This window comes from Mchenga conophoros, linkage group LG9 (genome assembly GCF_057382185.1).
Source record: "Mchenga conophoros isolate Kocher_MC1m ecotype Shallow Benthic linkage group LG9, M_conophoros_male_GT1.1, whole genome shotgun sequence".
Classification (NCBI taxonomy): domain Eukaryota; kingdom Metazoa; phylum Chordata; class Actinopteri; order Cichliformes; family Cichlidae; genus Mchenga; species Mchenga conophoros.
The window spans coordinates 14,678,406-14,692,951 of NC_140534.1; the positions used below are offsets into that span (position 1 = coordinate 14,678,406).

Here is a 14,546-nt window from a genome sequence, read left to right on the forward strand (position 1 = left end):
CCTTATCTTCCCTGCTTATGTCCTTGTCTAGTCTCGTGGGGTTTTTTTTGTATTTTCCCTGGAATATTCTCTCACAGTCTGTTCTCTAAAACCTAAAAGAGGAATTATGGATTGGATCAACTGGTCCCTAAATGCAATTGACACCCCTTTCTCAACGAGAAGTTTGGGCTTGGGTGAGCCTGAGTGCTGAAGATATCTACCTATTCGGAACCATGGTAACAGGGTTCTGGCTGATCGGAGCTGGCTTGGCCCTGGCTTATCGAAGAATTAAGAAAGCGGAATCGGCTGTTCAAACCCCCACAAGGCTGCCCACTGGGATTGGAATGATGGGAGAGGCGTGAGTTTCTCAAAATGGGCTCATTGAGTCAGCACGGATAAGATCTTGGAGAGGCTACGGCTGCTGTGAATACTCAGAATAAGATCTCTGACTGCAAACTGGATACATCTTGGAAGGGCTAGCTCGGAATAACATCTCTGGGCGCAAAATTGGATGACATCTCGGGGAGGCACACTGCTGTGAGTTCTCAGAAATTGGCTCCTTGAGCACAAGAAATGACAACATCACAGAACGCAAGCATGGCGAAGCTCGCGGCTCTCCAACGGGAGAGTGAGAGACCAGTGTTGGACTGTAGAACTGCTTTGAAATTCATATGAGCTGTTCGCACTAAAGTAAAAAATACCATTACTTCATGCGGATACCCTCTCGGCGCCAGCTGCAAGGCCGGAGCTGAACACCCTGATAACGACTGTGTTTAGTCTGTTCCTTCCCATTCCATGCAAGGCCACCAGGGTTGGCTGGAAGACTGTTTACTTAGCCTGGCAGGGCGAAGGACACTGTCTCAGCTGAACTATGGACACGCACACACATACATATACTGATACTGATAAGCACTCACCGACGCATCACCCTCCCTACCCCGGATCCAACGCCACCTCCAACGCTTACCTCCCCTCTGATGTGGACATCGGGTCAGTTGGAGGCGCAATTGAAAGATTGCAGCGGTCCCAGATCAGATGTACACACTGGAACTCTTTCCCATGTTGCTTGTCTGTGTTTATTGTGCTATGGTGTGTTGATATCTGTGCATTCCTGTATTATCCTTTTGTGTTACACATTTCAATGTTTGTTCCTCGCTACCTAGCCTGACCTGTCTCCCCAATGTGATGTTTGTGTATTGTATGTACGGTCGGCAAGGTCTGTCATCTCGGTTGTGGGCAAAAGACCTGCAACTGACAAATAAAGGCTATCTCATCATCATCTCTCATCATCTCATCAACGTGTCTTTTATACCCCATTCCTACAAAACTGCTCAAAGACGTCCTGCCATTAATTAATTCTTCAGTCTTAAATATGATCAACCTATCTCTAATAATCAGCTATGTACCACAGGCCTACAAGGTGGCTGTAGTTAAACCTTTACTCAAAAAGCCATCTCTAGACCCAGCAGTCTTAGCTAATTATAGGCCAATCTCCAACCTTCCTTTCATATCAAAAATCCTTGAAAGAGTAGTTGTCAAACAGCTAACAGATCATCTGCAGAGGAATGGCTTATTTGAAGAGTTTCAGTCAGGTTTCAGAGCTCATCACAGCACAGAAACAGCTTTAGTGAAGGTTACAAATGATCTTCTTATGGCCTCTGACAGTGGACTCATCTCTGTGCTTGTCCTGTTAGACCTTAGTGCTGCGTTCGATACTGTTGACCATAATATCCTATTAGAGCGATTAGAACATGCTGTAGGTATTACAGGTACTGTGCTGCAGTGGTTTGTATCATATCTATCTAATAGACTCCAATTTGTGCATGTAAATGGAGAGTCCTCTTCACACACTAAGGTCAATTATAGAGTTCCACAGGGTTCAGTGCTAGGACCAATTCAATTTACATTATACATGCTTCCCTTAGGCAGCATCATTAGAAGACATAGCATAAATTTTCACTGCTATGCAGATGACACGCAGCTCTATCTATCCATGAAACCAGGTAACACACACCAATTAGTTAAACTGCAGGAATGTCTTAAAGACATAAAGACCTGGATGGCTGCTAACTTTCTGCTTCTTAATTCAGATAAAACTGAGGTTATTGTACTCGGCCCTGAAAGTCTTAGAAATATGTTATCTAACCAGATTCTTACTCTGGATGGCATTACCTTGGCCTCCAGTAATGCTGTGAGGAACCTTGAAGTCATTTTTGACCAGGATATGTCCTTCAATGCACATATTAAATAAACATATAAGACTGCCTTCTTCCATTTGCGCAACATCTCTAAAATTAGAAATATCCTGTCTCAGAGTGATGCTGAAAAACTAGTTCATGCATTTATTACTTCCAGTCTGGACTACTGTAATTCATTATTATCAGGATGTCCTAAAAACTCACTGAAAAGCCTTCAGCTAATCCAAAATGCTGCAGCAAGAGTGCTGACAGGGACTAGAAAGACAGAGCATATTTCTCCTGTTTTGGCTTCCCTTCATTGGCTTCCTGTTAAATCCAGAATTGAATTCAAAATCCTGCTTCTCACATACAAGGTCTTAAATAATCAGGCCCCATCTTATCTTAATGACCTTGTAGTACCATATCACCCTATTAGAGCACTTCGCTCTCGCTCTGCAGGCCTACTTGCTGTCCCTACAGGGAGTGCAGAATTATTAGGCAAATGAGTATTTTGTCCACATCATCCTCTTCATGCATGTTGTCTTACTCCAAGCTGTATAGGCTTGAAAGCCTACTACCAATTAAGCATATTAGGTGATGTGCATCGCTGTAATGAGAAGGGGTGTGGTCTAATGACATTAACACCCTATATCAGGTGTGCATAATTATTAGGCAACATCCTTTCCTTCCTCAGAAAAGTCAAAAATAGTGAGACATCTTGCAGAGGGATGCAGCAGTCTCAAAATTGCAAAGCTTCTGAAGCGTGATCATCGAACAATCATTCAAAATAGTCAACACGGTCGCAAGAAGCGTGTGGAAAAACCAAGGCGCAAAATAACTGCCCATGAACTGAGAAAAGTCAAGCGTGCAGCTGCCAAGATGCCACTTTCCACCAGTTTGGCCATATTTCAGAGCTGCAACATCACTGGAGTGCCCAAAAGCACAAGGTGTGCAATTCTCAGAGACATGGCCAAGGTAAGAAAGGCTGAAAGACGACCACCACTGAACAAGACACACAAGCTGAAACGTCAAGACTGGGCCAAGAAATATCTCAAGACTGGTTTTTCTAAGGTTTTATGGACTGATGAAATGAGAGTGAGTCTTGATGGGCCAGATGGATGGGCCCGTGGCTGGATTGGTAAAGGGCAGAGAGCTCCAGTCCGACTCAGACGCCAGCAAGGTGGAGGTGGAGTACTGGTTTGGGCTGGTATCATCAAAGATGAGCTTGTGGGGCCTTTTCGGGTTGAGGATGGAGTCAAGCTCAACTCCCAGTCCTACTGCCAGTTTCTGGAAGACACCTTCTTCAAGCAGTGGTACAGGAAGAAGTCTGCATCCTTCAAGAAAAACATGATTTTCATGCAGGACAATGCTCCATCACACGCGTCCAAGTACTCCACAGCGTGGCTGGCAAGAAAGGGTATAAAAGAAGAAAAACTAATGACATGGCCACCTTGTTCACCTGATCTGAACCCCATTGAGAACCTGTGGTCCATCATCAAATGTGAGATTTACAAGGAGGGAAAACAGTACACCTCTCTGAACAGTGTCTGGGAGGCTGTGGTTGCTGCTGCACGCAATGTTGATGGTGAACAGATCAAAACACTGACAGAATCCATGGATGGCAGGCTTTTGAGTGTCCTTGCAAAGAAAGGTGGCTATATTGGTCACTGATTGGTTTTTGTTTTGTTTTTGAATGTCAGAAATGTATATTTGTGAATGTGGAGATGTTATATTGGTTTCACTGGTAAAAATAAATAATTGAAATGGGTATATATTTGTTTTTTGTTAATTTGCCTAATAATTGTGCACCGTAATAGTCACCTGCACACACAGATATCCCCCTAAAATAGCTAAAACTAAAAACAAACTAAAAACTACTTCCAAAAACATTCAGCTTTGATATTAATGAGTTTTTTGGGTTCATTGAGAACATGGTTGTTGTTCAATAATAAAATTATTCCTCAAAAATACAACTTGCCTAATAATTCTGCACTCCCTGTGTAGCTACTTTTTACAACGGGTTTTCCCATTAACAGAAAATAGACAGAAACCCTAAAAGAAAATGGCCTTGTTTTACGCACATCAAGAAGGAGTCAGACGACCGTCGGTTCAGTCCCGGTCAATGTTTCCTCCGTCGGGTACCATAAATGTATGAGAAGCCCCCCCCCCCCCCCAGAGAATTTATTATTTTTGTAAGAGTGAGAAAGAGAGGGAGAGAGAGAATCGATCCAACTTTCCTACAAAACGTTGTACCACTCTGGGTCAAGACGGGCGATATAGCACGGACCGGTCAGATGACTACGCCGGATGGAAACATAACCGGAAGCGTCCCGGGGACTTTCCCTTTGACCTTCATCCTGGAATGATCTGATATCCTCGTGTCGGTGTTGTTCCCACATCATCATAATAAATGTTGTTCCAGGTTCAACATTGCCAGTGACCATTCACATTGTTGTGACGTCCACCTCATCTGGAACAAGAGAGATATTTTATTTAAAAATAAATCACTTTTCCTGGAAACTTAGGTCCAAAATGGGATCCTATTGGTGGCTCAGCTGGTTAATAAAGAGGGAGTACGACTTACTTACAATGAATCCCTTACATTTTATAATTTTCCCGTAAGTGTTTGGGAATTCTCCATGGTGCTTGGTGCCATACCCTCAGGTACTTTAATGTTATATAAAAACACTGACAGTTCAATATCTACCTCAGTCACTCTCCCTGATCCAGCTGAGTCAGCAGTGGGAAAAATCTGCTTTTCACAGGAACTTGGTAACAGCAATAAGAGAATACGTAGTTTATTCCAAGAAGATATCGTGTCTCTCCCATATATATAATATCTTACTGGAACCGACATGTTCCAGATATCACCTGGAAGACAGTCTGGATGATCCCATAAATATCTAATTGCAAACAAGGTGAAGGAAATCTCATATAAAATTCTTCATAAATGTTACCCAGCCAGTCACTATATGGTAACATTTAAAAGACACATAAATACTAATTGAACTTTCTGTGGGGATCATCTAGAAACTGTAGCACATCTTTTTTGGTACTGTTCCTCTACACAGAGATTCTGGAAGAATTTAGCAGTTTTGTTATTGTCCATATTTTAAGGGAGTTTTCTTAATGATGGGAAAATGTTTTATTCTGTTTCTTTAAGTTCACCAGGAAGAATGATAAATGTTTTTTTATAATAAATTTGTTAATACTTTTGGCTAATTTTTTATCCATAAATGTAAGTTTATTAATAAATCACCATATTTCTGCCTTTTTAGAAGGATATGGAATAGTACATACAATCAATATCAGACTCAACCAACAAAAAGGCTCTCAGAACAATATATATATGTTGATTTTTGCGCATACTGATGAGATAATTTTTTACCCCTGATTTTGTATGTTCATGTTCTGTTCTTTCTTAAACTTCATGTGTTTGTATGTTGTATACTTATTGTGTGTTCAATAAAGTTCAATTTTTAAAAAGTACGTTCTAAATGAAGCTTCAGACGTCACTAATCACGTGACTCTGGCCAAACGAATCAAGCCTCGACACGTGCTTCTGAAGCAGTATGTTGATCTTTTTCACACACGCACCGGAGCGTCAGCTTCAAGCGGACCATTGCTACCTCTCACATCTAAAGGTAAGTGTCAAGGTAACTTTGAACTGAGTTCAGTCAATCTCGAGTTTTTTTAAGTTTTCTGTTGCTCTCTGTGAGAGCAGACCGTTAAAGGCGAGGCTCTCCAGAGTGTAGCAAAACAGGAAACAGCAGCTGGCTGTGTGTGCGTGTGTGCAAAAGAATAGATTAGAAGTGCAAGTGAGCCACGAGTAAAGAAAGGTCAAGTTTCGTGAGTTGTTTTTCTCACCACTGATCACGCGCTCAACACTCTACACATACTGGCATCACACGCGCGCTCTCGAGCATCAGTATTGTACAATTCTGGGCGTCACGTGAGTTGAGGGTGTTACCATATAACGGAAATCTCCATTGTTCTGTAGCAGTGGTTCTCAAACGTTTCACAATGAGTTTCACCCTTACGAGCGACATCACAGCACAGTAGTATAAGCAGTAGCGGTTTTTGATACGGGCGATTGTCAATTTCGCTGCACAGCTAAAGTGTGCAATTTACTTTGTGTGCACTCAAATGGAGTCGAGTCAACCAGCGCAACCTCTGGCCAAGTACCATAGCCTACAGCCAGATTAACTTGTGACACACACAGTAGCGGTTCCGTATCAAAAAATCGTGGTGGGGATTAGTTGTCTTTGCTTAATGATTGGTTTTAGTCTTGACAATCCTCATTGCTGGCATTGCATCTTTCAATGCCAGCAATGCCAGGTATCAGTGCTCAAGCCTTTTGTGTTTGTTTCCAACAAGTTTCCCACCTCGGGAAGCAAAAATGTGTTCTTTTACTTGTGAGATGAACATATGAGACACTTTGACTCTTCAGTGCAGTGTGGAGCCTAACAAAGATCTGTTTTGTGTCCCAGCTGATCAGCAGGAGGAGAAGAGTCTGACGGAGCAGCAGAGGAACATTTTCAGCTACTTGGACTCAGCTCAGCCACTACAGAGGAAACAATGAGCTCAACACAGAAGGTGACAGACAGAGCAGGGCGATATGACCAAAAATATTTATCACGATATACATTTGAAAATTTGCGATAACGATGTAGCTGATGATATAATTGACGCGAGACAAAATACTTTACAACTCCACAAAAAACACGGTAATAACGACGGCCTGCTAGCATGTCCTACCACAAATAGAGTTTGTTGTGTATCTGACGTACGAAAGCTAAACCAGTTCCACATCACTGAAGTTGAAGCATTTTTACAAACCAATTCTGGTTCATCTGTTTCATTCAACGATCCGCTTTCACCCTTCTCATTCTCCGTCACCGCCATGTTTTTTCCTCCATGTGCGTATGAAAACAAAAGCACTGCGCATGCGCGTTTTACCCATATTCTATCGTGATATTTCATTTTCTTATCGTTGCCCAACATTATACCGGTATTACTGTGAACGGTATGATATAGCCCAGCCCTACATGAAAGGCACCCTGATTGTGCACTAATCACACATTAAAATGAGCAAAAGAGGCAAAACTGTGTGCCAGAGTCTCGGGTCAGCGTTTGTTTTTATGTCACAGCACCAGAACGATTGCAGGTGCTCATAAGAAGTTACCATAAATCACCACCTTTCATGGTCTCAGCACATCGACTCTGTTATTAAGAAAATGGGACAAGGCATAGCTATGGCTATGAAATGCTCTTTGTGTATCACTTCTTCAGTTATGAAAGATGTCATTAATGCACTAGTAATGTCTCATCTGGAGTATTGTTCAATCATTTGGTCAGCAGCTAATAAGACAGATCTTAACAGACTTCAGTTAGTCCAGAATAAGGCGTCCAGATTAGTATTAAGATGTTCATGCTATAATAATATTGATAAAATGCATAATCAACTTTCTTGGCTTCCTGTACAGACTAAAATATTCTATGGCTTACTTGTATTTATAAAGAAAGCAATTCTCTTAAACACACCACATTTATTTCTGCTCAGCTGCAGTATCCAGATGAAATACATAATGATATTACACAGTTTTCAACAAACTGCAATTTAGTAAATGCTCGAGTTAAAAGTAACTTTTTGTAAAACTGTTATATTTAGAGCAACTTTTAAGTGGAATAAATTGCCTTATAAAATTAGAGAATTATTCAAACTATTCAAAACTTCACTGAACATTTAAAAGCCGATTTACAGAACTTTTAGTTGTTGTAAATATTGTAAGAGATGGTTTGTTTTTGAAATTTGTGTAATGTGCCTCAATGTTGTTGTTATTATTATTATTATTATTATTATTGATTGCTTATATTTTAACAATTGTGAAACCTCATTGTGGATGTAAGAGCCAAATCATGTGGATATCTTGAATCCACTTTACTGTATAATATTTTATGTGATAGTATTTGACGGAAGACGAGCAACATCTGTTGTGGAAGCTAATGGGGTTCTTTTTGAATAAACAAATAAACAAACATAGGATTTATTATCACTGAATAATTATGTATAAATCTATACAAAATATAGAAATATGTATTAGAAACAACAAAATAATATAAATTATAAAGTAATATAAAAGTGTGTGTGCATGTGCGCGTGCAATCAGGAGGAATGGGCATGATTTTAGTGTTTGAACAGTCATGGATTATTTTTAACAGCAGGTTGGATGTAATGTGTTAGAACTACCAGCAGGTGGGGATAAGAGACCTTTAAGGTGTTTGGTGCCACACTCCACCTTCAGGTTTAAAACTAGTGTTAATGGAGGGAGTTTGAAGGTTGAGTTTGTTCCACGACTGCATTTCACTCACTGCCTCTGTTTGTATCTCTGTCACTGCAGAACCAACATGGAGCGAGAAGTCAGCGCTCTCAGGAGGCCGACAAACCTCACAGAAGAAAGGGAGAGAAAAAACACACCTGTGACGAGTGTGGGAAGGGTTTTACTTTAAAGGGTCATCTAAAACAGCATCAGGTCATCCACACTGGAGAGAGACCGTTCAGCTGTGACTTGTGTGGAAAGTCTTTTTCCTGGAAGGGTTACCTAAAAAGACACCAACTCATCCACAGTGGAGTTAAAGCGTACAGCTGTGATCAGTGTGGCAGAGCTTTTACTCACATTTGGAACTTACAGAATCATCTAGTGACCCACTCTGGAATTAAGGCATACAGCTGTGACGAGTGTGGGAAGGAGTTTGCTAGGAAGGATAAACTAAAACAGCATCAGGTCATTCACACTGGAGAGAGACTGTTCAGCTGTGACTTGTGTGGAAAGTCTTTTTCCTTGAAGGATTCCCTAAAAACACACCAACTCATCCACAGTGGAGTTAAAGCGTACAGCTGTGATCAGTGTGGCAGAGCTTTTACTCGCAGTAGCAGCTTACAGAGTCATCTAGTTACCCACTCTGGAATTAAGGCGTACAGCTGTGACATCTGTGGAATAACTTTCAGCCGGAGAGGGCACCGAAATAGACACCTACGCATTCACACCAGACATGATGTGTACTGCTGTGAACAGTGTGGCAAATACTTTGCTACAGACACACAGTTAAAACGACACATGTTTACCCACACTGAGGAGAGACCTTATAAATGTGACCTGTGTGAGAAGACTTTTAAAGCTCCACAGTACCTGAGACTACACCAACAGATCCACACCAGAAAGAGACTCAACAAGTGCAGTTACTGTGAGGTATGTATTTATATTGTTATCTTGTCATTTTAGCCTGACTGTTTGGAACAACTCTGCTCATTAAACTGTGTTAGCATGTTAGCAATTCTACTGCATGGAAAAGCAGCTCTGAGTGATTATTCAGATTTTCATGTCAGTTATGATTTTAGTATTACTGTAGTATTATGGTGGTAGTATTGTAGTTATTGCAGCCCAGTAAACTGAGTGTGTTAACTGAAACAGTCAAATGTAATTGGACGTCTGCAGAGATGCTCTTTATTTCAGGTGACGTTCAGGATAAAAGTGTTGAAGGACTGACTTACACTGTCTTTGTGTCTTTGTTTAGAAGCAGAGCGACACAGATGGATCCAGTTCTCAACCCTGTCATCACTGTGGTGGTGGGAAAGACTTTCGTTGTGACGTCTGTGGAAAAACTTTCAGTCAGCAAGCCACCCTAAAAACACATCAACGTAGACACACTGGAGACAAAGTGAAATACTGCAAAGAATGTGGGAGAAGCTTCACCACATCAGGTGCATTAAAACGGCATGAACTGATTCACAGTGGGGTTAAAAAGCACCTCTGTGATCAGTGTGGGTCATCCTTCACCACTGCATGTAAGCTTAAAAGACACAAACGAGTCCACACAGGAGAGAAACCATACAAGTGCAGACACTGTGACAGAAGCTTCTCATATTCATGTAGTCGTAACAATCATGAACGTACACACATGGAAGGAAACTACAGCTGTGACCAGTGTGACAAGAGCTTCAGGAATCTCAGTTCATACTCCGAACACAAACGATCCCACGTTACTAATAAACTGTTTCACTGTTACCAATGTGCCCAAACATTCACCTCATTGTCTGCTCTGTGCAAACATCAGCGTGATCACTCAGGGCTGAAATCACTCTCATCACTGGATCACAGTGAATCTGAAGAGACAGAAAGATCCTCTGGTTTCAGTGTCAGACTCAAAAAGCTTGAGATCAGGCTCCACAGAGTTCAGATAGAATCATTTAAACTTGTGTTGAACTGAACTGGTTGCTGGGCTGAACTTCTACATAATACAGATTTACATGGGATCTTATTTTCTGTCGTTTTACTGAGTCAGTTTTGTCCTTTTTTCTCTGTCCTGGTTTTGCTCGTCTGTAAATAATTGAAACTCAGTCAAATAGTTCATTGTTCTCCAGCAAAACGTTTTGGAAACTCATGTTTAACCTTTAAACTCTGACATGTTTTAGCACACAAGGCTTCATCGGGGAGTTCACTCATGATTGGACCATGAGAATAAAGGTTTTCAGTTCTTTCAAAGAGAGTCTTGGAGGTGTTCGATGTTTCTGTTTTTCTACATAAAGCAAGAAAAACTATTTTTCTTGCTTTATGTAGTGTGGAAGTTTTTAATGTTTCTTCATCTGTGATGTTCTTGAATGTGTTGACATGAAGATGGTACAAATAAACTGTCCTTTTAGCTTCAGCTCCTAATTTATTCATTATTTATGGATGTAGCACAGCAGCAGTGTCTTGATTAACACATGGAGGGCTCGGGATCTGATGGTAAATAATGTTTTGTGTCCTTGTACACATCATACAGCTCAGCTGTTCCACAGATGTCAGGTTTACACAGTGGGATGGTTTGTAAGAACGCAGCTCTCCTGTGGATAAATCCTTACTCTTAGCCTCAGGACCTCACACAGTCCCAGCAGGTTCGGTCAGAAGATTTATCCCTTATATCAAAACGTCACTGAGTCTCCTTTGCTGTGCTGTTTTCACAAAGAAACGTAAACTGAAGACCTGAACTTACAATGTTTTAATTAGTTTAGCAGATTCAGTGTCTCCATGTGCTGCTGTTGGTAGAAAGCCGGTTAATGCTGAAATGAACTGGCTGCATGCATCTCTGAATGTAAATTGGTGCACTATTAATAGATCACTCTGGAACGGTATCGTCACCATAATTTGCCCACTTAGTAAATCTCACTCATGGCCAAGAAATTGAAATAAATCTTGTTTCCCTGCTGGATAGTGATCCACTGTAACTCTGCTCCTCCTTCCTGTTTAGGATTTCTGTGGCTGAAGTAAAATTCCCTCCATCCATCACTTATCCCAGCTAACCCAAAGTAAAAGAAAGTTTTGCTCATCTTAACAAAGCATTACAATAATGGGCATTACCAATGCAAACTGAATAATACAGAAGATGAAAGAAGAGACTTGGATCAGTTAATAAAGCTCATGATCTTGATTCATTGTGGCTGCTACACAGATACTTCTGGGTCACTTCTCTCAGTTAGGAACCTTCCTCACCAAAACTGACTGTTGGACCACACCCCTGGTTTCATGAGAAGTTGTTTCAGCCATGATTTCTCTGCCTGTATTTCAGAGTAAAGACTGAAGTGACAAATGGAAACATGTTTAAAAAACGCAATGTGAGAGAGACGTTGAGGTCCTTAGAAGTTACCCTGGGTTTTTCTGTCACCCTGCTAGATGTTACACACCTTGTTATTGGACTGATTTCTACTGCTGGACTACTCCTGGGGAGAGTAACAATACTCTTACTAATTAGCTCCCTTTCACACCTTTGGGGATATTTATTTTTGTGCTTGCAGCGCTGTGAGCCAGAACAGCGAGAGAAAAACCTGCAACAGCGACGACCCGAATGCTTAAGTGAATCCCAGCAGCTGCACATGTGCTACGCTGATTTAGAGGATATCTTTGCTCTGGATTTATATTTATACTTTTTCATTTCCATATGATTCTTCTTGCATCTAAACAAAGATGATTCAATTTGATAAATTTTGATGGCTCTTCGTGCTCGGGTGTAAATGAGACATAATATTTGCTCTTGGTTTGTTTCTCCTGTACAGAACCTTGCAGTACAAACAAAACCTAAAAACATTATTTGTAGTTGTTATTCTTAGTTGTTCTGCTGCCTAAATACCACAGGGTGTAATTATGAAGTTATTGAGCTGCACATACTTTACGACCTGCTTAAGTTCGAGGTCACAGCGTCTGTAGAGCAGCTGGAACATAATGAAGTCTACAAGGTTAAAGTTTTATCTTCACTTGTTGTTCTCTCTGCTGCTTGGTTTGATGGATCTGAGAGCTTTTGTTTTTATTACTGTTATTATAATTATCATTAATATTTTACTCTTTAAAAGCTTTAAAATAGTGTTTGTGTTTGAAAAAATTGATTTAAGAATAGGACAGAAACATCTGTCCTTCTGAAAATCGCCCAAAGGCACGGAGACAAACTCAAAGGATGCAACCTGTAACTTTCTCTTCCTTCATGTCAGCACCATCATCGATTATTTATAGTAAATGCATATAGCAACAGTAACACTTTAGTTTGGATTTCATGATTTCTGTAACTGGAAAATATTTTGTTTAAAGACAGAAGTGAGTGCGTAGTTGCAACATTAAAGTGAAATATTAATTAATGAGCATTAAGTATATTTGTTGCTTAAGCGTTTGCACTATAACTTAAGTAGGATTATAACTTTTAAGCAAGGAAAGATTTCAGATATTTAGTTCACTGTTTCAGTCATTGTATATGAAATGAAAAAATTTACGTTGGTCAAATATGATCCTCTAAATCAAATAAGTTTGAAAAATACTTTTTTAAATTTCCTTTTTGAAAATAAATGATGTATTTTTAAATGTCGCAACAAATTTTCACAAAAAGTAACTAATAATTAAAACCAGTTAAACAAAATAAAACAATTTAAAAATAAAATTTTTGAATCATGCTTAACCAAATGCCAGGATGGAGAGCTGAACCTAAAGTATACGTAGAAAGATTTCAACATTTTTAGCAGATTGTCCAGTGTTTAATGTTTTTATCACATATAAATGTCACAGTAGTGGGTCCTGGTCCAATGCTTTGTGTTTTTCGTTTAATATTCTTTGACTATGGTTTTTCTTGGTTTTTGTTATTCTTATTTATCAGGCTCTCAGTAATCTTAGTTCTCCCTGCCTCAGTGTTCTTCTTAGCCTGTGTTTAGTTTCTGTTCCCGTGTCCCACGTTTCATCATTTCATGTCGAGTCACCCCTGTCTCTATGTTCCCTGTTTCTCCCCAGTCAGCCCCGCCTCCCTCGGGCACTCATGTGTGATATAGAGTAATAAACCTGACTACATTTGCTACACTCTCTTTATTACCTGTTACTTTAAAATTCATACACTAATTATGTCTGCCCACCTCTCTAATGTGAAGGTCAACATCCCAGTGACATAAGAATAATCCCAAAGGGGCAAGGGGAGCGGTTAATTTAGCATATTTAGCATTAAGGGTACAGCAAGGATATACTTTTACTTATTGTGGCAGGGGTGTGGTCTCTGGCCTGCTGCAGTGGAGGCTGGTGGCGGGACGTTGGATGGCACAGGTGAGGGTGATGGAACTCATGACTCTCCCCTTTATAGTGACTGAGGAGACTGGCGTGGGGGAAGCGTGTAGTGGAGGAAGCCGAGGAGAGAGCTGGTTTCTGGCTACAAAGACGGCGTCAAACCAGAAAAGATTGCTTGTGGTCAAATAATGTGTCAATCACCTCTGAATCAAACTCTGTGTGGGTCAGTTCATTTCACAGTATTGTTTAGTATATCTTCACTTGTCTCACTCTCCTTCTGTTCTGTCCATCAGCACGATCCTCAGCGCTTACACAGATCCTCCATCGATGTTTTGGATCCAATCAGTGATCAGTTCTACGAGGAGGCCTGGATGGTCACCAGCGCTCGCTACAACTCCATCACCAGAAGGTGAGTGTACTCCTTTGTATTCAGATGAACTTTCTTTTTAAAAAAACATTTTCATATATGAGCTTTCTATTATTTCATGGGCAATTTAATCAATATTAAAATTACAAGCATATCAACAAAGGTAAAGCTGATTTTTTTCCACTTTCTGTCACACAGTCATGGAGGAATACAATAAATACATAATCAATCATAGATCCTGAACAATGAGATTAAAAGAAAGTCTGTGGCTCTAAAAACTAAACAGTATAAAGACATGCTCCAAGCTGCTTTTTCTCTCCTACTCCTCTAGGTTTTCCACTGTCGGCCATCCAGCGACGTTGGAGGGCTACCTGACCAATGCTGGCCTACGCAAAGAGGTCCCGGCTCGGGCTCGGAGGAGCTGAAGAAGATCCTTGCCTTCCTCGTCAGTTTCCT

General features: G+C 40.5%; 1 protein-coding gene across 2 annotated transcripts in view; it reads left to right on the forward strand.

The window, feature by feature from the left end:
- Positions 1–10,862, forward strand: part of LOC146567009 (uncharacterized) — a 435,082-nt gene extending 424,220 nt beyond the window's left edge. Inside the window, exons 1-4 of one of the 2 annotated variants that reach the window (XM_085286592.1) lie at positions 5,712–5,800; positions 6,647–6,752; positions 8,558–9,406; positions 9,732–10,862. In XM_085286592.1, coding sequence (XP_085142718.1) covers positions 6,735–6,752; positions 8,558–9,406; positions 9,732–10,424 — 1,560 coding nt within the window. In that variant the 5' untranslated portion in view covers positions 5,712–5,800; positions 6,647–6,734 and the 3' untranslated portion in view covers positions 10,425–10,862. Of the gene's footprint in view, positions 1–5,711; positions 5,801–6,646; positions 6,753–8,557; positions 9,407–9,731 lie in introns of those variants that run through there. The other variant, XM_085286593.1, reaches the window with a different exon arrangement.
- The last annotated feature ends 3,684 nt before the right edge of the window (positions 10,863–14,546 follow it).